The following is a 24,128-nucleotide window of genomic DNA, read 5'->3' as shown; positions in this document are numbered from 1 at the left end:
ATTCTGGTTCTTAAAGACTGGATTTCATCCCTGGCTTTTTAGCCATCCTTCTCCTTCTGGTCTGATTTTCTTTGGAGGCCATCTTTCATTCTCTTTACCTTATCTCTCATCTCCTTTGCCTCATCTTTTCATCCTCTTTACCTCATCTTTCCTCTCCTATACCTCATCTTTCATCTTCTTTGCCTCATCTTTCATCTCCTTTGCCTCATTTTCAAGCTGATTGATTTTGGCTTTCAAGACACTATTTTCTGTTTCCAGATGACTTATCTTAGTTTTTAAGTTCTTTGCCCAGTTGTCTTCAGCGTCTCCTAATTGTGCTTTGAAATGTATTTTGATTTCTTCCAAAGCCTATGTCCAATTTGCTTGAGTTTCTGTGTTTTTGCTTGACGTTCCTTGATCCTCCTCTGTTCCATTTGCTCTTTGTTCATTGCCTGTATAGAAGCTGTCAATTGTAATTTTTTTCTTTTTCTGTTGTTTGCTCATATTTACCCCTTCTTTGCTCCCCGTAGTTGTCTGTGCTCTTCTCCTCTCATTTTTTTTGGTTTGGGGGTTTTCTGTCAGTCTCCCTTCTTGGAGCTTTGTCAGGAGATCTCTCAGTGCAGTCTGTGGGGAAGGGTGTTGGAGCTTGAGTTTCCCTGTCCTCTGGAGGCTTTTGATTGGATTAAAGTCCAGCAGTCTGTGAGGGAGGGGTGTTGGAGCTTGGGATTCCCTGACCTCTGAAGACTTTTGATGGGAATAAGTTTAGTTGATTTGGGCTGGATGTGCCCTGAGGCCAAAACCTCCTGGAAGGCTGGAGCAATATGGAGGGTCTCTGCTGCTATGACCAGGCTGCCCGCTCTGTGCTCCCTCTCCAGCTCCTTCCCCACCACCTGTGTTCGACGCTCTGAGTCTGGCACAGCCCTGCCCGCAAGGTACTCCCTCAAGACCAGCATCTTTGCCCGCCCAGAGCTTCCTGTTGCCTCTGTAATTGGTAAGGAAGGGTTTTCAGAGGTCTGAACTTTTGCTGCCTCTACACTGCCATCTTAACTCTATCCTCCCATTCCTTTTTAAGTATGTAATATGTTTAGAATATAGTTTTAAAAATGGTTCTGATTATGATTCTTCCTGATATTTTTTGCTTTCTTCTCCCTAACGTCTCCATTTTTTTAATTGTTTTATATGGGAACCCTATTCCTTTTCTGTCTGTCTCTCCCCTAGTTAAAAAAAAAGTAAGACCCTTGTAATAAAATATATATGCTGAAGTAAAACAAATTCCTACACTGGCTGAGTCAAATCAATTAATAAACAGTTATTATGTGCTTACTTATGTTGTGCTTTGAACTGTAGAAAAAAGGAAGGAAGAAAGGAAGAAGGAAGGAAGGAAGTGAGGGAGCAAGGGAGGAAGTTATTCCCTGCCCTCAAGGAGCTTACAATTTAGTAGTGTATTATAAATAAAAAAATATGTATATGCTTTATTCTTCATCTTGATTCCATCACTTCTGTTATAAAGTAAATAGCATATTTCTTCATTAGTTCTCTGAAATTATGGTTGATCACTACAATGATCAGATCTACTGGGGAATAGGTTGCAAAAATCTAGAAAGGCGAGAAAAGGTCAGACCATGATGTGTTCAAAAGCTAAACATATGATTTTCTATTTGATTCTGGAGGAGTTATTTGATACTAATGTACAGTATTGAAATGTACTTTAGGAAGAAGACTTTGGTAGTTGAGTGGATGATGGATTGGAATGGGGAGATATTGGAGACAGGGGGACCAATGAGGAGGCAATAAGCAAGGTCAGCAGTGGACCAGGCATGAGCTGATGAGGACAGGTACCAAGGTACTGGAAGTGATATAAGAATGGAGGTATATAGGAGAAATGTTAAGATGATAGAATTGACAGAACTTGGCAAGAGACTGGATATGGAGAGTGAGAGAGTTGAGGATGACACCTGGTCTAGGTGATTAAGAGGATGGTGATGCCCTCAAAGGCTGGTGGCAGCTAGATCGGCATGAACACAAACTCTAGCATAGCTTACAGCTAGGTAGGAACCTGATGATGGTGTGGAATGAGTGAGGGGAAAATCTCTACTCCTTTATCTTTTCCCTCTATGATTTTAATTTTATTCTTTTATTACTATTGTTAGCAATACTAGAACTATATCAAATAATAGCAGGAATATGCCTGTATTTCTTGAAAAGCTCCTTGTGTATCTCATTCAAATATGTTTGTTTTTGGTTTTAGATGCTGTAAGGGCCAGAATGTAAGGAGTTAATATAAAAGGTTGGACTGGATTATTTAAGAGTCGGGTCGCCAGGAATTGTAATCAATTCCAAAATGATTTTTTTTTTTGCAATTTATTTATAAAATATAGAAAGAGTGAAAGTAAGAAAAATCAGAGAGAGGATAGGGTAAGATATCTAACCTATACACTAAGTATTTTGCTCCGACCTCTGGCTCAACCCAGGCAGGGCTCATTAGTCCTTCGCCGGAGGGGCCTCAGCCTTGAGCCAAGGACCTGGGGATGCACAAAGCCTCTCTCAAGACCCCGGGGAGGCCTCTCCTGAGGCTAGTCCCTTCAGAAAATCCAGGAAAGATGTCAGCCTTTTTCACTCTCCCCACATGATAGTTCTAAAAGAAAAGTTCAAGAGCAGCCAGAGGTTTCAAGCTGGAGCTCCTCCAAGGTCAAGCTGAAGGCAAAAGACCTCTTCACAGGAAATTCTTGGCATTTCTAAAGACCATTCCTTTTCGTCACTTCCTGTAACTTTCTTCCACTTTACATGTATCAATTACAGCTATAGCTTTGCTTAGGACAACCCAGGGGGCAGTCAGTCAGTCGATTCTGATTTGTCACCCACTATTGCACAGGTGGATCACAGATGTCGCCCTCTCAAGTGTAAGTGGGGTATATAGCTTCTGGTGATTAAATCTAAAAATGGACAGGGGAGAGTTAATCCCATCTTCACAATGCCCTCTGTGCCTATACTGAGTAGAGATTTTAGTATTTGTGAATGCTGTACTTTTGTCAAGGTTTTTTTTCTCATTTAAAAAATTATGAGATTTTTGTTTTAATAATTATATATGCTTCTTTGGTATAATTCTAGTTTAGTCATAAGGAAAAAAATCACCAATTTGTAAAATGTTTTATATGTTACCTCAATTGATTCTCATAGCAATACAGTGAGGCAGGCACTATAATTATTTTTACAGGTGAGGAAACTGAGATAGAGAGAGGTTAAATGACTTACTTAGCATCACAAAGTAAATATGTGTCCAAGGTAGAATTCCTGATTCCAAGTCCAGCATTATCTATACTATGCTACCTAGCTGCCAATTCTTGGTATAGAAAACTATTCAGGCCCTAGAGTATCAAGAAAGGATAACTATGGCTGTAATTAAATAGTAGGTTTTTTCCAACATAAACAATATAGGAAGGTAGCAAAATAACAGGGCTACTATTTAATAATTGCTTTCATATAACCATCAAAAAGGTAGAACAAAATAACAATGTAATAATATAAGATATAAATGAAGGGAGGAAAGATATTGAAGGAAAGAGAGAAATAACCTGAAGAAAAATATCACTAAAGGGGGAGAGCAAGGTGGTTCAGTGGGTAGAGATCCAGACCTGGAGACAGGAGTCCCTTGCTTCAAATCTGGCCTCAGATACTTCCTAGCTATGTGACCCTGGGCAAATCACTTAATCCCATTTGCCTGGTCCTTGTCCTTCAGTTTTTGAATTGATACCGAGATAGAAAGTAAGGGTTCTTAAAAAAAAAAAAACCTAAAAACCAAACAGGTTTTTGCTGAAGGAAAAAATACATGACAAGAAGGAAGAATGGGGTACAATCACAGAATTTTAAGCAGGGGAAGGGAAAGCAGATAATATTATACAAACTTTCTAAAGTACAGAAAATACAGAAATCATATTTAGTGTTATATGACTATTTGTAGGAACAATGGCCATATCTCTGAAATAAAAAAGCTTATGTTCCTTTTTTAATACTAGGTCTGTATACTAGGTGTCTGTAGCCACAATAATGAATTTTCCCCTCCAATGGTGCAGGTCATAATTCTTCAATTTCTTTTCATCCTATATAATTCTTAACCACTTCCTCCCAGAAATCCTCTTTGACATGACATCATTGACATGATGGAGACCTTCCTCTCATTTAAGAGTTCTTAGCCTAGAATCCCTGAATTTGGTGTTTAAAAAAATTTTTAGACAACTGTATTTCAGTAGAACAGATTTGCTTTGTATTTTATGCATATAAATACATTCTAAAGATATATATATATAGAGACATACATATATGTGTGTATATGAATATATTCAATAACCTGCCAAAGGAGTTCATGACACAAAAAAGGTTAAGAATCTCTGTTCTATGTCTTTTACCATTACCGAAAAGCAATGCATTATTTGGCCTGTCCACATTATAATTCTCACATTACTCCTTTTCTAGGCATTTGTTTCCTGGATATCTTCAGGCCACTTTTCACAGAAAAGTCTGTTCCAACTTAGAATGAAAGTTCCTTTGAGTAGGAACAGTTTAATTTGATGCATTTGTATTCCAAGCACCCAGCATAGTTCTTGGCACCTAGTTGGTACTTAATAAATACTTGCTGATTGATTGCTTGAATGAATGTACTGTTGTTTACTTTTGTGGTCTTTGTCCATCTCTCCATTGTCCTCTGTGTGACCTACTCCACAGTATTCCATGAGTCACAGACACCTAGCAGTAGCAGAGGAATCTTACTACTAACAAGACTGATTTCTGTTTAAGGAAACAGGCTGGAATTCTTAAAAACATAGTATAATAGTAAAAATACCATCCAGCCCATTTTTCTCATCCTAATTCAGTTTTGGACCCAGCTTACATCTACAGTGACAATCTTAAAGAATCAGTTCTGTGAGCTATATATCATAGTTTCACTCAACTGAATATTGAGGTTTAGGTGATTGAAATCTTCACTCACTTGGTTTTTCCTCTATAAACTGTTAAACAAAAACTCTTTTAGGTGGTTGTTAATATTCACTGAGAAGGCTCTGTAGTGTTTTAGGGCTTGATATAATAAGAACAAGGTAAAATTCAAAGAGTAGCATTTGGAAAACTTCTTTGTCAATAGGGAAATACCTTCTTTAACTTCTGTGCTCCACATGACAGTGGAAAATACCTTTACAAAACAAAAATTTTCATTTTCTATGCTTTACTTAGAATTGATTGCTTTAAAATTTTCTGTTTTGTACCTATCAAGGAATCCTGTATGAATTTAACATGTTTGGAAAACAACTTGTTGAAAAATAGATGCAAAGGTGATACTATCTTTTACTAAAGCAAATTCTTTTGATAAGCAGCAAACAATAGACACCTTTTGCTCAATTATATGAATTTGAGTTTACAGTCTATTACCTAATATAATTCTGTTCTTTTATCATATTTTAATGTTTTCCAACAAGGAAAGCTTTAAGATATGTACAGATACATTATTATCATTAAGATATTATAGAGATGAAAAAGTAAGCATATGAGTTGGTTCTTGCTCTCCCAATCACCTCTTTTGATGAATATGATCAAAATTTTTTCCATTCATTTGATATCTTTTTCCTCTATGAGGTATTTTTAGAATTTTTAGAATTAACTCAGAATATATCTTCAGATGTAAAAATATAGATCTTTTGTATAACAAAAAGCAATCTATCAAGAATTAAAAAAGGAAAAAACCCCAGATTAGGTAAACAGTCTTTGAAATTAGGACTTCTAATACATGTTTGATAATACATATTTATAAATATAAGTAGTCAAAAGATATGAAAAAGAATTTTCAAAAGATAAAATATTAGTTATCATATACAATTCCCCTTTGTCTCTGCATACGGCAATGTTTGTATTTATTGATGTCAGTTTATAATAAAATATTAAATATTTTTTAAAATATGGGAAAACATATGCATATACAATTATAAATTATATAATTTTATATATATTTATAAATAATGCAGAGTGAAGAAAGTAGGATCAAAAGAATACCTATAGTGACTATAAATACATGGTCAAACTTAAGCAAAATAAATAAAAAATGCACACAAGATGAATTTACCATTGAACTGATAAATTAAAATAGGACCAAAGGTCCTATGCTTAATAAGGTAGTCAAATTTAAAAAAGGAGTTAAACTTTTAATACTGTGTCATTGACATTCTTTGGGATAGTAATTTGGTAATAAGGCCTTGGACCAATAAATTTATGCTATATTAATAAACAGAAAAATGAAAAACATTCCAACCTCTAAAATTATGGAAGCAAATCAGCTATGATTTATAACAAGTGTGGAAACCACTATATTTATTGACACTAAGTCTGATAAAATAGGTCACAAAAAATAGCTTAGAAATATGAAACCAAGTGAAATGTAACAGGGAAAAGTATATGCACTATTAAAAAATTATATAAAACATTGTCAAATGTTTAGGAAATGTAAATAATCCTCTTACTTTGAATACATATAACTAGACATATATATTTAGAAATATAATTATATAAGGGAAGTCATGGAATACAAAGTTAATTACTATATCCAGAAAACAAATGAAAAAGTATCATTGACATACTTAGTTTACAGAGTGCATGAAGGTCACTTGATTGGTGCATCCTCTAGAATAATTTTCCTTATAACTGTCTCCATGAAATCTCTGTAAAGATAGTAAAGTCAATTTTATTTCTGGTGCTCAGATAATTTAAAATCCATGGCAATATCGTCAAAAGCAATTATAATAGAGTGGGCCAAGAAAGTTTAATCAAAGAACCATAGAATCTCAGAGATGAAATAAACTTCAGGTGGTGAGTCTATATCTTAGCAGAATCCCCTCTGTGCTCCTCCAAATTCAGCTTGAAGACTCCTGAGTATGGGGAGTGGACTGTCTCCTGAAGCAATAGATTCCACTCTGTTGTTCACAGTTCTTCAGAGCAAAGTAGATAAAATAAGATGAATCTTTCTTTCTTATGGAAAATCTTCATGTATGTCAGAAAAGATTTCATAGATGGTGGGAATTAGGTTAGGCTTTGAAGGATGAGTAGGATTTAGATATAGAGGGGAGAAAGAAGGGCATTTCAGAAGAGAACTGCATGCAAACTGGTTTAGAATGAGACAACGAGCATCTGATGTTCAAGAGACCTTCCTGATCAGTATGAAGAGTTCTTATTAGAGGGCATTGAGGTGGTATAATGGATAGAGTGCTGGGCCTGGAGTCAGGAAGACTCATCTCTCTGGGTTCAAATACTTAGTAGCTGTGTGACCCTGGGTAAGTCATTTAACTTTGCCTTACTTTTCATCTGTAAAATCAGCTGGATGGCAAACCACTCCAGTATCCAGTACCCAAATGGAATCATAAAGAGTTAGAAATGATTAAAAAATGAGAGGTGGTAAACAAAAAAAGAATAAAATAAGGATGAATAATATAAAAGTATAAATAATATATGTTTTTAAGAGTTTCTGTGTTATTTATTATTTTATAATTTTGGGGGTTTTTTTGTTTATATCCTTTTTTTTCTTTTTTAACATTATTTTATTTGGTCATTTTCAAATGTTATTCATTAGAAACAAAGATCACCTTTTTTTTTCCCCTCCCCCGTCCCCCTACCCCTCCCATTGTCAATGCATGATTCCTCTGGGTGTCACATGTGTCCTCAACCCAAGCCCATTTCCATGCTATTGGTTTCCATATTAGGGTGTTCAATCAGAGTCTCTCCTTGATCATATCCCCTCCACCCTGTAGTCAACCTGTTGTCCTTCCTTGGCGTTTTTACTCCCACCGTTTGTCCTCTGCTTGTGGGGTTTTTTTTTCTTGGTGTTTTTTTCTCCTTGGTCCCTGCAGGTTGTTCAGGAACATTGCATTGAGACTAATGGAGAAGTCCATTACGTTTGATTGTACCACAGTATATCAGTCTCTGTATACAATGTTTTCTTGGTTTTGCTCCTCTCACTCTGCATCACTTCCTGGAGGTCATTCCAGTCTCCATGGAATTCCTCCATTTTATTATTCCTTTTAGCACAATAGTATTCCATCACCAACATATACCACAATTTGTTCAGCCATTCCCCAATTGAAGGGCATCCCCTCATTTTCCAATTTTTTGCCACCACAAAAAGCGCAGCTATGAATATTCTTGTACAAGCCTTTTTACTTATTGTCTCTTTGGGGTACAAACCCAGCAGTGCTATGGCTGGATAAAAAGGGCACACAGTCTTTTATTGCCCTTTGGGCATAGTTCCAAATTGCCCTCCAGAATGGTTGGATCAATTCACAACTCCACCAGCAATGAATTAATATCCCGACTTTGCCACATCCCCTTCCAGTATTCATTACTTTCCTTCACTGTCATGTTAGCCAATCTGCTAGGTGTGAGGTGATACCTCAGAGTTGTTTTGATTTGCATCTCTCTGATTATCAGGGATTTAGAACACTTTTTCATGTGCTTATTAATAGTATTGATTTCCTTGGCTGAAAACTGCCTATTCATGTCCCTTGCTCATTTGTCAACTGGAGAATGGCTTGATTTTTTGTACAATTGCTTTAGCTCTTTATAAATTTGAGTAATTAGACCTTTGTCTGAGGTTTTTGTTATGAAGATTATTTCCCAATTTGTTGCTTCCCTTCTAATTTTGGTTACATTGGTTTTGTTTGTACAAAAACTTTTTAATTTGATGTAATCAAAATTATTGATTTTATATTTTGTGACTCTTTCTATGTCTTGCTTGGTTTTAAAGTCTTTCCCTTCCCAAAGGTCTGGCATGTATACTATTCTGTGTTCATCTAATTTACTTATAGTTTCCTTCTTTATGTTCAGGTCATTCACCCATTCTGAGTTTATCTTGGTGTAGGGTGTGAGGTGTTGATCCAGACCTAATCTCTCCCACACTGTCTTCCAATTTTCCCAGCAGTTTTTGTTAAATAGTGGATTTTTGTCCCAAAAGCTGGGGTCTTTGGGTTTGTCATAGATTGTCTTGCTGAGGTCACTTACCCCAAGTCTATTCTACGGATCCTCCTTTCTGTCTCTTAGCCTGTACCAAATTGTTTTGATGACCACTGCTTTATAGTATAGTTTGAGATCTGGTACTGCAAGGTCACCTTCCTTTGTATTTTTTTTCATTATTTTTTCTTCTCTAATTGCTACTGCTAATGTTTCTAGTAGTAGTAGTCTCTCCGTAACCGAGGATGACAATTGTCTTTGTGCGCTTTCATCTATGATGTAGATGAGTGTGCACAAAAACACTTGTGCGTGAAGGAGATTTAAGTGGAAAAGTCGATGCACAGAGACAGTCCCACTCTCTCAGCGTTGGAAGCCTGGGTCCATTGGCACAAAAAATCATTACACCTGGAGACTTCCTCAGCTGCATTGGATGGCCATGTTGTCTTTCTAGTACAATGTTAAATAATAGAGGTGATAATGGGCATCCTTGTTTCACTCCTGATCTTACTGGGAATGCATCTAGTTTATCCCCATTGCAGATGATGTTTGCTGATGGTTTTAGATATATACTGTTTATTATTTTTAGGAAATATCCTTCTATTCCTATACTTTCTAGTGTTTTTAATAGGAATAGGTGTTGTATTTTATCAAAGGCTTTTTCTGCATCTATTGAAATAATCATGTGATTTTTGTTGGTTTGCTTGTTGATATGGTCAATTTTGTCGATGGTTTCCCTAATATTGAGCCAGCCCTGCATTCCTGGTATGAATCCTACTTGATCATAGTGAATGACCCTCCTGATCACTTGCTGATGTCTTTTTGCTAGTATACTGTTTTAAGATTTTTGCATCTATGTTCATTAGAGAGATTGGTCTGTAGTTTTCTTTCTCCGTTTTTGATCTACCTGGCTATGGAATCAGTACCATATTTGTGTCATAAAAGGAGTTTGGTAGTACTCCCTCTTTGCTTATTATGTCAAATAGTTTGTATAGTATTGGGGTTAGCTGTTCTTTGAATGTTTGATAGAATTCACTAGTGAATCCATCAGGCCCTGGGGATTTTTTCTTAGGGAGTTCTTTGATGGCCTGTTGGATTTCTTTTTCTGATATGGGATTATTTAAGAATTCTATTTCTTCTTCTGTTAGTCTAGGCAATTTATATTTTTGTAAATATTCATCCATATCACCTAGATTGGCATATTTATTGCCATATAATTGGGCAAAGTAGCTTGTAATGATTGTCTTAATTTCCTCTTCATTGGAGGTAAGGTCTCCCTTTTCATCTGTGATACTGTTAATTTGCTCTTCTTCCCTCCTTTTTTTAATTAGGTTGACCAGTACCTTGTCTATTTTGTTTGTTTTTTTCAAGTACCAGCTTCTTGTCTTATTTATTAATTCAATAGTTCTACCACTTTCAATTTTATTAATTTCTCCCTTAATTTTTAGGATTCCTAATTTGGTTTTCTTCTGGGGGGTTTTAATTTGTTCGCTTTCAAGTTTTTTGATTTGCATGTCCAATTCATCGATCTCTGCCCTCCCTAATTTGTTAATATATGCACTCAAGGATATGAATTTTCCTCTGAGTAGTGCTTTGGCTTCATCCCATAAGGTTTGAAAGGATGTCTCACCATTGTCATTTTCTTCAATGAAATTATTAATTGTTTCTATGATTTGTTCTCTAACTAACCGATTTTGGAGTATCATATTATTTAATTTCCAATTGATTTTTGATTTTGCTCTCCACGTGCCCTTGCTGATCATTATTTTTATTGCCTTATGATCTGAAAAGGTTGCATTAATTATTTCTGCTTTTCTACATTTGTATGCCATGTTTTTATGACCTAGTGTATGGTCAATCTTTGTGAATGTGCCATGTGCTGCTGAAAAGAAGGTGTATTCCTTTTTATCCCTATTTATTTTTCTCCATATATCTATCAACTCTAATTTTTCTAAGATTTCATGCACTTCTTTTACCTCTTTTTAATTTATTTTTGGATTTGATTTATCTAAATTTGATAGTGGTTGGTTCAGATCTCCCACTAGTATAATTATTTCCTCCTTCAATTCTCCTAGTTTCTCCATTAGAAATTTGGGTGCTATACAATTTGGTGCATACATGTTGATTAGTGATATTGCCTCGTTGTCTATACTCCCTTTTATCAGGATGTATTTATCTTCCCTATCCCTTTTAATCAGATCTATTTTTGCTTTAGCTTTGTCAGATATCATGATTGCTACTCCTGCCTTCTTTCTGTCAGTTTAGGCCCAATAGGTCTTACTCCAACCTTTAATTCTGACCTTGTGAGTTTCTACCCACCTCATGTATGTTTCCTGAAGAGAGCATATGGTAGGGTTTTGGATTCTAATCCACTCTGCTATTCGTCTACGTTTTATGGGTGAGTTCATCCCATTCACGTTCAATGTTATGATTGTCATTTGTGAGTTCCCCAGCATTTTGATATCCTCCCCTAATTCTGAGGTTTCTTCTTTTGCTATTACCTTTTAAGCCTGTGGTTTATTTTAAATTAGTCCCCCTAGTCCTCTCTCTTGTTATGCTCCCCTTTCTAGCCCCTCCCTTTTTGTTCCCTTCCCCTCCCCCTTTTCCTTCCCTCCCTTTTTGTGTTCTACCCCCTTGGTTTTCCCTTCTCCCTTACGCTGCTGGATAAGATAGAATTCAAGATCCCAATGGATCTAGATGCTCTTCCCTCTCAGAGTTGGTTTCACTGAGAGTAAGGTTTTAGTATTACCAAATGGCTCTCTTTTCCTCTCCTTCTTATAAGAGGATTCTTCCCCTCCCCTTCCCGTGTATATCTTTGTGTGACAAAGATTGTTCTATTTAATTTATTTCTATTTCTTCAAGTATATCTTAGTACCATCATTGATTCCCTCCCCTTTCCTTTTTCTTTCTTTTTTTTCTCCCTCCCCTCAAAATCATGTTAATTCCACAATCTTTCCCTATGAGTGATTCTTCTGATTACTCTATTAATGCATACAATTTTTGGAAGTCGCACATAACATTTCCCCCATATGTTAGTATATATAATTTGATCTAACTGTGGCCCTTATAGAAGAGAGAGTTTGAATAAAAGAAAAATAAAGCACTTTTCTCCTTTTCCCTTTCTTTCATATTTACCTTTTCATGTTTCTCTTGCTCTTTGTGTTTTGATGTCAAACTTTCCACTGAGTTCTGGTCATTTCTTTAGGAATATTTGGAAATCTTCTATTTTGTCGAATGCCCATACTTTTCCCTGGAAGTATATAGTCAGTTTTGATGGGCAGCTGATTCTTGGTTAAAGACCCAGTTCTCTTGCTTTTCTGTATATCGTGTTCCAGGATTTACAGTCTTTTAGTGTGTTCACTGCTAGGTCATGTGTGATCCTTATTGATGTGCCTTTGTATCTGAAGTTTCTCTTCCTAGCTTCTTGTATTATTTTCTCATTAGTTTGGAAGCTCTTGAATTTGGCAATTACATTCCTGGGGGTTGTCTTTTGGGGATTTAGTATAGAGAGTGTTCTATGAACTCTTTCAATTTCTATTTTGCCCTCTTGTTTGAGAACAATTCTCTTCGATGAGTTCTTATAGTATGGCATTGAGGTTTTTATTAATCTATGGTTTTTCAGGTAGACCAATGATTCTCAAGTTGTCTCTCCTTCCTCTGTTTTCCTGGTCTGTCACCTTGTCATCCATAGTCTGTAACCTGGATTTTCCCTCCCTAAAAGTTGTCAATAGTCACTTTTTTCCCTTTCTTCTTGGAGGGTTGATCTTGGGCACTCTGAGCCATCCCTTTGGTAGTTTTCCCTTTCCTTTTCAGTCAGAAATCTGAGTGAAATGGGCGTATTTTGATGTTTTTGCCTCAGGCTGATTCTTCCTAGCCTCCAAAGTTTGTTAGCATGCCCACCCATGCAGTCAGTGGTCTCTTCTCTCCTGTGCTCGCAGGCTTCCCTTGTAAAACTGCTCTGTGGGGTAGTTCCCTGGTAGTCCTTGTCAGTTCCCAGGGACCCTGGCATGCCCCCCTCCTCCCCCCACAGCGAGGAGTGGAGGAGATTTTGCCTCAGGCCGTTTCTAGAGCCTCCATGGCATTTGCAGTTTGCAGGAGCCCCCATGGTCTGCGTGCTCTCCAGTGAAACCACTCTGAGGGGTAGTTCTCTGGGAGTCCTCTTTAGATTCCAAGGACCCTGGAGTGCTCCCCACTTACTACAGAGACGTTCCTCACTCACTCGCTGTCTCTGGTGAGTGCGCTGGGGTGGGGGAGGGCAGCTCAGCTCAGCTCACGCTTGGCAGCAAGCTTTCTCACCCTCTTATAGTGTGGAAGTGTTCAAACCCCACATACCTTCATTGCTGTGGGCTGCTGGAGAGTCCCTCCGATCTTCTAAAGATGATTTTTATGCTCTTTTGAGGTAGTCTATTTCGTTCGGATTGGGGGAGAGGAAGCAATTCACGTCTAGATTGCCGCCATGTTTACCTGGAAGTCTATTATCTTATAATTTTGTTGAAAATGAATCATACTATTTCTTAAATTTCAAAATTCTTGAGGAGGCACTAAACTTCTCCTATAACATTTCATCATGGTGTAGTGAGGATCCTGATTTCTCAAAGGTTATGCCAGTGACCCAAAGGCTCTGGCTAGTCCTACCCACCTGGAAGAGCTTTGAGAAAAGGTCTAGTGGTAGAGTGTCTGTCATCTCAGATATAGCAGAAAAAGAACACTGCATTTGGAGGAGTACATATGGGTTTGAGACTTGGTTCCACTATTTCCTGACACCTGGTAAACTGTTTCATCTCTCTAGATCTCAGTTTCTACATTTCTAAAATGGTCATAATGATGCTAATACTACATACATTAAAGGGCTGAAGAGAACATCAAATGAGATAATGTATATGAAATGTCTTATAAACCATAAAATGCTATATAAGTGAACTATAATTATATTATTATGCATTATATATGAATTATCCCATTTAATCCTCAATCAATTCTATGAAGAAGTTAGTACAAATATTATTCTATCCATTTTACAGATGGATAAACTGTGACCCACAGAAGTTAATGAAACATTTGGAAGGATGGTAGGGCTTTGAACAGAATAAGGGATATTTGAAAGAAGAGAGGGGTTAAGTAGAAAGATAATAAGTTAGTCATGTTGAATTTAAGATATCTCCAAAATATCCAGCTTGAAATATCCAGTAAGCAACACAGGACAGAGAAAGCCTGGGACTGAAAAGATCTAGGAGTCATATGCATACAGATGGTAGTCAAATCTATGGGAACTGATAAGATTACCAAGAAATTGGGTATAGAAGGAGAAATAAGAGGGCTCAATACAATGAAGAAATATTATGAGGCAAAATCTGAGGAAAGCTCTTCAGAAGAAGTGGATGATATTTTAACAAAACTAGACTTCCAGAAACTAGACTGGAAATATGTGGAGAATCCCAAGAGTAGGTGAAAAAGTCTTTTAAATAAAAGATTTCAAAGATATGGTAGAAATTCAAAGTCTTGAAGAATCTGAAAAGACAAATAAGAAATTGACAGTTTAGTAGATGAAAAACCTTAATGAAGCAAAGTACCTTATGATAAAAGAAAATGGTTGAGAAAGAACATAAAAATGCAGGAATAAATTAGAAGGTAAATAGAACAATTTGAAAAAATGTTTTAGATCTCTACAAATGAAAAAAACTGAACTTGATGATAAGAGTGAGAGAATTTGAGAATTGGCCTTCCAAAAGAAATGATAAAGTTAAAATCCTAAATACTATATTTCAGGTAAACATACAAGAAAGTTGCCCAGATGTATTGGGATTCCTGGGGTGAGTGGAAACAGTGCAATAGGATTTGGATATATGGATAATGGAGCTCTAGAATTTAGGGGGTCAATGAGAATGGTTTCAAGAGGATCTAATTCATAAAAATAATGCCATTTCAAAATGGCCAGGTCTATTACCAATAATTGGATGACTAAAAAAAAAAAAGCTAGTGATATATAAAATAAGGCAGGAGGAAGAGGAAATAGCTCATACCCAGGAAAAATTAATTTGGCAGAGAATATATTATTATATGAATAAAGGTAGACTTTTAAATAAAAATAATGACCTATTTCCTCCTTCTGCCTTATTTTATACTTATTTGGACTTGAAATATAACTCTCTGAAATATAAAATCAATGGAAAAAAGACACAGCATAAAAGTTAAAAAATCCACTGGGGCATGAACATTTTGCCTCATCTATCACTGAAAATATTGGGGTCATTTACTGAGAGCTTCCTCTTATATCATCTTCTCATATAACTTAAGGGCCTTCCTACATTATCTCCTCTTTCACACCTGTGCCATATGAAGGGGTGGCCCTTCTTGCCAAGGCAAACACTTCTACATATACAAGAGATTCGATTCCATTCCTTCCTCTCCAGCAGACTGTCATCTCTATGATTTCCATTCTCTAATCAATCTTCAATTTCTCCCTATTTATTAGTTCCTTCCCTGCTGTCTACAAACTTGACCATGTCTCTCACATCCTCAAAAAACTCCCAATTTATATGACCATTAAAAAAAACAAACCCTTACCTTCCATCTTAGAATCAATACTGTGTATTAGTTCTAAGGTACAAGAGCAGTAAGGTGTCAGGAATAGGAATGGGTAGGTAAGTGACTTGCCCAGGGTCACACAGTTAGGACGTGTCTGAGGCTAATCTGACCATTCTTGCTAGCTATTGTTCTATACCTCTCTCCCCTTTCGTGACTAATTCCTTAAGAAGAACATTTATAATCAGTGGCTCTACTTCCTTTCCTCTTATTCTCCACTAATTGGAAATGGTGAAGGATGGCTATTGGAGATCTCTCAGATGTTCCACTATCTAATGATGATGTCTAGGGAATTCTCATCATTTCCCATCTGGCTACTTTCCTGGACTTCATCATCTCCAGAAACTCATTATTCTTCAAGATGACATCAATTCATTAACTTAGACCTCTTTAGATCATTTTGCAATTCAGATGCATGATTGCATCACGGTTCTGTGCCAGGTAATTTGTCTCCCTTTCTCCCCACCCCATCCAGTTTTTCATCTTCTTTTTATGTGTGGTCTTCCTCCATTAGTCTAGGACAGTGTTGGGGAAGTACTGATGTGCACACCAAATTGGTACTCAGGTAGTTTCTTTGTTTCCCCCTCTTCCCAGCACCCGAGGACATTTTTTGTATGACCCTCCTCCTTGTCCAGCCACCCAAAGCCAGATCCTCCCTCTGCTCTCTGGGGTTAATGTGGGGCTTACAGGGAGCTTGAAGTTGCAGTTTGGGCATATGAATTTGAAAACCTTCACCAACACTGGTCTAGGAGCAACTTGAGGGCAGGTATTGTCTTATGACTTTCTTTGTATCCCCAGCACATAGCACAGTGCCTATATATATAGTAGGCACTTAATAAACATTTATTGACAATGATTGATTCTTTTCTGAACTCTCTGCAATCTAGCTTCCAATTTCATAAATCAACTTTTCTCCAAAATGACCAATAATCTATTAATTTCCAAATCTCATGGTCTTTTTAAAATGTTCATCCTTCTTGGCTGCTTTGCAACCTTTGACTTTGCCCTTCATCCTCTTCTTCTGGATATTCCCTTCTGTCTAGGCTTTTGAGACATTCTCTCCTGGTTCTCTTCCCACCTCTCTGACCACTCTTTCTGTCTCCTTTGCAACATCTTCATCTAACCATGGGTGTACCCCAGGGCTATCTCCTGGGCCCCCTTTTCTCCCTTTATACTGTTTTACTTGGTCATCTCATCAATTCCCCTGGGTCCAAATAACACCTCCATGGAGATGGTTCTCAGATCTACTTATCCAGCTCCAGTCTCTCCTTAACCACCAGTCTCCCATCTCAACCGGTCTATTAGACATCTTGAACTGTGAAATTGAGATTAACTCCACCCTACTCATTCTTTAGAATTTTAGCCACCAGAAATGTAGATACCCCCACTTAAGGATTTAGTGTGGGGGAGGAAGGTCTATGACCCACATGTGCTAGCAAGTGACAAATCAGAACAACTGACTGCCCCCTAGGCAGGCCAAAGCCACATTTAAGACACCATTGGTACACATAAGGCACAGGAAGTGATGCAAAGAACTGCCTTTAAATTTCGTGGTCACTTCCTGTGAGGGGGTCTTTGCCTTGGAACTTGACCATGAAGGAACACAGGCTGGAGATCTCAGACTGCTTCCTTTTGGACTGTCACTTGGTGAGTGAAAAGGCTGACTCCCTTTCCTTTGCTTTTCTGGAAGCACCAGCCTTTGGAGAGGCCCATCATCTTGGGATTCATTTTCCCTTGGCATTCTAGAGATACTAGCCTCTAGAGAGGCCCCTCATCTTGGAGGAGGGCTTGTGGCTGGAAGTCATGTTAAATTTAATCCTCTGGAACCCCCTCTTGCTGGGTTTCTGAATTCCTGCCTGGTTCAGGCCTGGCTGGAGCAGGTATCTCTCTCTCTCTTTCTCTCTCTCATTTCCTTAATTTCTTCTATTTGTAAACAAACTACCAAAAAAGCTGTTCTGATTTAAGTAATTCATTGGGATTTAGTAATTAAATCCCTGGCGACCAACTCTCAAATATTCAGTCCAACCATAATTTTTACCCCTTATAGAACTTAAACTCAATAAATCCAAAATTGAACTCATTATCATTTCCCAAAAACCTTCCCATCTTCTAAACTTCTCTATTACTGTGGGAGGGCACTATCTCAGGCTCAGAGCACTCAGGCTTCATGTCATCCTCAACTTCTATCTTACCTCCTATACCCAACCTGTTGCCAAGTTCTGTCAATACTTTCTTAACACTTTTCCATTATGTCTCCATCTCTCCTATCACTGCCACCACCCTTGTACTGGCCCTTTGCACCTCATGGCTGGTCTCTTGAAATATTTTCTGGTTGGTCTCTGTACCTTTGGACTTTCTTCTGTCAAAGTGATTTTCTTAAAGAGCTGGTCTGACCATGTTGAATTTTCCTTCTGCCCTCTCCTCCAATTCAATAAACTGTGGAGGATTCTTATTATCCCATTACCTCCAGAATAAAAAAAGAAAGTTTAATGTTTGACTTTTACAGCTCTTTACAATCTGGTCCTCCTCTACCCGTCCAGTTTTCTTACACCCTACTCCTCTACACATACTCTATGATCCAGTGACAATGATGTCCTTGTTTTTATTCCTCAAAGAAGACAATGTCTCCCCACTTTATGTATTTTCAAAGGATGGTCTCACCCTTGTCTGGAATTCTCAACTCTCCTCATTTCTATTTGTAGCTATTTTGGCTTCCTTATGTCTCAGCTAAAATTTTATCTCTGCATGAAGTCGTTCTAGGGCCCTTCTCAATTCTAGTGCCTTTCAATTGTGATCATCTCCAATTGATTATATATATATATATATATATATATATATATATATATATATATATATATATATATATATATCTTGTTTGCACAGTTGTTTGTATGTGCTCTCCCCCAAAAGACTAATTTCTTAAAGGGCAGGGATAATTGTTGCTTTTCTCTAGTGCTTAACATGATGTCTGCCACAAAGAGGGTACATAATAAATACTTGTTGGTTGGACTTAGCAAGAAAAGACATGTGACAATCCTTAATAGTCTCACTGCATCTAAGATTTTAAGCTAACAAAAAAGCTATGGACTAATCCCATGAAAGGCGGCCAAACAGAAGACTTAGGGAAGGGAAAGATAAGAAGATGAAATGACTTAATAGTGAAGATCATTCAAACAAAGATAAGAGAAGAATGCAGAAAAGGAGAGTAGGGAGAGATTACACATATGCACACTTCAATCTTATGAGTTGAACAAGGGAAAAATAAGAAAATATTCTACCAGGAAAAATAGAACCAAGAAACATGGAGGGAGGAGGAACAGGTACACCACATCTGTCTACTGATGCTTTTTTAAAATATATATGAATTCAGTTAACTAGTATTTATTAAATACTTTCTATATGTTGGGCACTGTGCTAAGCATATATGGATAGAAAAGCAAAACAACCAACCAATGGTGAAGAGAACATGGAAGCAAAGATATACAGATAAGACATACAGGATAAAATGGGGATAGTCTCAGAAGGGCATTACAATTAAGGAGGACCTGGAAATTCTTTTTTGTAGAAAGTGGGACTTGAAGGAAACCAGGAGGCAGAGATGAGGAAGAAGAGCATTCCAGGAATAGAAGAATGTGGAAATGCTCAATTTAGAGTTGGAGTGAGGAGGAGGAGGCCAATATCTATGGATCTCAGAGTGTGTGGAAGGGCGTAAGGTGTAAGAAGATTGGCAAGACAAGAGGTTATAAAATAGGATGTAAGAGAGGGAAAAACCCAAACTTAATTATAATCTTTAATGCCAATAACTTCTAGCATCCAAAAACAAGGGAACTGACATAAATTAATGAACATAATTTTTTTTTAACCTAGCATTTGGGGTTTTATGGTTTGCAAAGTGCTTTACATATATAAAATGATGAACTATTTACCAAAAGGCAAAGTGGCCAAAGGATACATAGTTTTCAGAAGAAGGAATGTAAGCTATCAAATGTCTTAAAAATTGTTCAAATTCACCAATAATGAGAAAAATGAAATTAAAATAACTCTGAGGGACCTCACATTAATCCAATTAGCAAAGAGAATTAACAGAGTTAGGAACTAGACATGTGCTTTCAGAAAGTGCTTCATGGAGCTGCAGGCAAGGATCTTCCTCGGCCAATGATGATCTTCCTTGTATTATTATAGCTTATCAGTTTAGAGAATAGAGCACTAAGAGATAAAAGCACTTGTCCAAGACTACACAGCTGTAGCAGTCCACACCTAGCTATGGACAAGGGAAACAGTTAGAATGTACAGAGTGGCTTAGAAGAGAGCATGCTCAGTCTTGCGCATGGCTAGGAAAGCCTCTTACCCTTGATCCCAGCTTCCCCCAGGTTAGGCGGGAAAACAGGTTTCTTTGTGTTCACCCGGCTAAGAAAAACCACACCTATACCTTGTCGTTAACCAATGATAATCATCCCTATGTATTGTGTATATTTGCATATCAAAGACATTAAAAGCAGCCACAGTGGGCTTCTCTCTCTCTTGGATCTTAGCTCTCACCTATGTCTGTCTTTGCTGGAGGCCAAGCTCCATCTTTAATTCATTTCCTTCTTTATCTCTCTCTCACCTGGGACTTTTCTCTATCATGTCTCCGACCTGTGTGGTATTAATTTTGGATCACTGGATGGTTGATGCCTTTGTGTCGTCCAGATAGATCGGAGTTCTGCTGTGGCTCCATTGTAATCAATATGGCCTGGTTTCTCACTCATTTCTGCCATCTCATACCTGGCTCCGTCACACTCCCCGTGGAATCCAATCTACTATTTTCTCTCTCTCTCTCTCTCTCTCTCTCTCTCTCTCTCTCTCTCTCTCTCTCTCTCTCCCTCTCCCTCTCCCTCTCCCTCTCCCTCTCCCTCTCCCTCTCCCTCTCTCTCTCTCTCTCTCTCTCTCTCTCTCTCTCTCTCTCTCTCTCTGCCTTGAGGCATTTGCAGAGACTGCCCCAACAGCCAAGCTGTATGAGAACTTGGGTTGTCTTAGGTCTGAGGCTCACTCCCAGTTTCCTCTCTAAGCTACCTCCCTAAAATGGCAAAAGAAAGTAAATTCATTGTTGGAGGACCCATGAGATGAGTGCTGAAATGTGAACCTTTTGAATTTGAAGCTCTCTCAGAGTTTAGGCTGATTACTTTTTTTTCCTTTACCTTTCCTAAAAACGCCATCCTCCCAGGAGGTCCCTCATCTTGGAGGAGGTCTCATGGCTAGAAGGTCTCTGAACTCCCCTTGGCTCAGGCTAGGCCAGAGAAATCTTATACCCCTTTCCCTTTCTCTTGTTCTTAATTCCTTCCCTCTATATTAATTAAACAACCACAAAATTTCCAAACTGACTTGAGTATTTTTATTGGGATTTGAATTAATCCCTGGTGACCATAAGGATAATATATTAGTCAAAAACCCCTAAATTTAATCCTTACAACACTTGCAGAAAATAATGGGCAGTTATTCAATAAAAGTAACTGAATTGTTCATACCATTGGACCTAAGACTCCACTCGTGGGTATATACCCCCCAAAAGTTACTGCCAGCAAAGAAGACTCAAATGTACAAAAATATTCTTGGCAGCACTACTTTTTATAACAAAAATGAGAACCAAAATAATGCCAGTCAACAAACCAACATAGTTTATATTATATATAATACAATGTTCAAGCCTTCAGAGATATATGAAAAGACATACAAATCATGGGGGGAAAGTGCCATATAACAACCATATGAACAAATGACTATTTAATCTCAAATATAGATAATAGTAAAAGATAACAAAACTGGCTGAGAACAAGTTGTTATCATACTACTGGTAAGGGTAGAGACTGAATATAAATTTAATTGGTCATCAGGGATTTAATTCAAATCCCAAATAAAATACTCAAGTCAGTTTGGAGATTTTATGGTGTTTTAATTAATATACAGGGAGAGAATTAAGAAGAAGAGAGAGAAAAGGGTATAGGATTTCTCTGGCCTAGCCTGTGCCAGGGGGAGTTCAAAGACTTCTGCCACCAGGCCTCCTCAGAAGATTAGGGGCATCCTAAGAGGATAGTGTTTTGGAAGGTAAAGGAAAAAGGAATCAGCCTAAACTCCAAGAGAGCTCAGAGAAGATGCTTCACCTGACCTACGATATTAAGCTTCTCCCAAACCCGGACAATAGCCCAAACCCGGACAATAGCTGCAGCCACACCAAGATGCCAAGACGCTTAGCACACTGCCATCAGCCACCTCTCCACTGAAAGAGCCAGAGCCACCTCTCTACGAAATGATCCCGGAAAGAGGAAGTGGAGTGGAATATATAGACCACTTCCTGCATCTCACATGTACCAATGGTAGCTTAAGCTTGACTTAGGACAGCCCAGGGGGTCTGTCAGTTGGTTCTGATTTGTCATTTGCTAGCACATATCTGTCATAGGCCATCCTTCTCAACATTTAACCCTTGTAGGGGTGTAGACATTCCTGTTTTGTTAGACTAAGCAGGATGGAGTAAATCTAAAATTCATACTACCAAAGTTAAAGAACATAGCCATTCTTTTTTAAATTAACAATTAGGGTACCATAAAGTGAAAAGCAGAAAGTTCTATAAAATGCAATCCTTTGATTAGGCAATTTTAACTCATCTGGAGAAATGTATTTTGTTTTTGTGGAACTATTTATTTGTTGGAATGTATCAGGTCAGTACAAAATGCTTACATGTTTTAAAACACTGCCTGTGTATTACAAGAAATTTCTAAGTTGAGGCATGGGAAGGAGAGAAAATAGATGTTTATTTAAAAAAATAGAGGTAGGGGAGAATGCTACAGATGCCACAGATATTGCAAACACTTCCCTAAAAGGTCAATGTAGTATTGCTTACCTGCACCTAAAAATCCTACCTTCTATCAGTATCAATTCCAAGACAGAAGAACAGCAAGGACTAACCAATCAGGGTTAAATGACTTGCCCAGGATCACACAGTTAGCAAGTGTGCCTGAGGCCAAATTTGAACCCAGGTCCTCTTGACTTCAGGCTTGGCACTCTATCCACTGTGCTATCTAGCTGCCCCTGTACTATTAGGTATTTTTTAAAATTTAATTTAAATAAAAATATTTTTCCATGTTTACATGGTACATTCTCTCTCTCTCCTTTCTTCCCTCCTCCTTTCCCAAACTGATAAGCAATTCCATTAGTTATACAAATGTTATAACTTTATATCTATTTCCATATTATTCATGTTTGCAATAGAGCCATCTTTTGAAACCCAAACCCCAAATCATGTACCCATATAAACAAGTGATGTCATATGTTTTTCTTCTGTGTTTCTATTCCCACAGTTCTTTCCCTTGATATAGATAACATTTTTTTCTCATAAGTCCCTTGGGATCGCCCTGGACCATTGTATTGCTACTTGTAGCAAAGTCCATTACATTCGATAGTTCCACAATGTGTCACTTTCTGTTGTACTATTAGTTTTAACTAATTATTTTACTTTTTTACAAAAGACTTTTTATGAAGTAGGCATAGTTTGTGTTTGTAATATAAAAGCAAAATATGTCAAAATCAAACTTAAATATTCTTTTAATGTTTAAATAAAATCCAGTCCTGACTTCATGGAGCTTACCTTATAATCTGGTAGGAGGCTATGACACATCTCTTCAATACTTCAAAAGATTCATAACTTCACACTGTGAATATTCTCCCTACCAAAGGGGGAAAATTATTTATAAACAATAGTCTCATGAATTGTTATGAAAAAAAACTGATCACGGTGGCTAATTTTCTAGTGATAAAAACCTTGTATACTCTATTAAGTTGATCCTAAGACACAACATATTCTCAAATTCTCCCAAGATTGGTGATGTCTTCCAGAGATGGTATACTAGGATGTACATGAAGACCCCAGGGACCATTCCATGTCATGATATGGCATTGGAAGCTTTTAAATTGAACCATACAATATACCACTGAAAGTAGGAGCTGATTACATCTACAAAAAGGTGCTTAATCTTCCTCCTTTTCCTTTTATTCATAGCACTTTGCCTGGGCTTTGCTATGACCTTGGTGTTCTTTCCAACCTACCTCATTTGTGCCTATGTCCTCGGAGGGGAAAGGAGAATTAGACAACTATCATGTTGAAAGATCAAGCAGAGAACTGATATGAAGCATTAGGATAGGTAAAGGTAATAATGACAAAGAAAAAGAAGGTTAGGACTATTCCCTTTAGGCATCATTATGCAATGAAAATAAAACTGGACTAAGGATTAGGTGACCTGGATTTTGGTCCTGACTTTGCCATTAACTCATTGTGTTCAAGTGACTTCTTCTTAGCCCTCAGTTTCCTGATTTATAAAATGACAATGATCTATAATTACCAAGGTTCCTTCTAGTTTTAAAGTACTAATAAGCCATTCAATATTACAATAACTATAGTACAGGATATTGGGGGTAATACAATGTTTAAATACTTGCACAAAGGGCTAACTGGATTAAATTGGTTCTCACTAGTTGCTGCCCTCAGGGAGTTTATAGCCTGATTTAAAAAATTATCAACTATATAGCCATTGAGTTTAGAATTGGAAGGCTCCTTGCATAGCTGG

The 24,128-nt window shown here is 37.4% G+C and overlaps 1 protein-coding gene across 9 annotated transcripts in view; it reads right to left on the bottom strand.

Moving 5' to 3' along the window:
* The window catches only part of XRCC3 (X-ray repair cross complementing 3), a 60,218-nt gene that overhangs the window by 34,029 nt on the left and 2,061 nt on the right, over window positions 1–24,128 (bottom strand). For 5 of the 9 annotated variants that reach the window (XM_007473500.3, XM_007473499.3, XM_007473505.3 and 2 more), the window contains exons 2-3: window positions 23,153–23,231; window positions 6,597–6,677 (exon numbers count right to left, since the gene is read on the bottom strand). Coding sequence is in view for 1 of the 9 variants with exons in the window: in XM_056811207.1 (XP_056667185.1) it covers window positions 9,864–10,784 (921 nt within the window). In the remaining 8 variants the exon portion in view is untranslated. Of the gene's footprint in view, window positions 1–6,596; window positions 6,678–7,643; window positions 14,461–23,152; window positions 23,232–24,128 lie in introns of those variants that run through there. The other 4 variants (XM_056811206.1, XM_007473502.3, XM_056811208.1 and 1 more) reach the window with 2 other exon arrangements.

The sequence above is a fragment of the Monodelphis domestica genome, chromosome 1 (genome assembly GCF_027887165.1).
Source record: "Monodelphis domestica isolate mMonDom1 chromosome 1, mMonDom1.pri, whole genome shotgun sequence".
Lineage (NCBI taxonomy): Eukaryota > Metazoa > Chordata > Mammalia > Didelphimorphia > Didelphidae > Monodelphis > Monodelphis domestica.
This window is presented reverse-complemented; position numbering and strand designations above follow the sequence as displayed.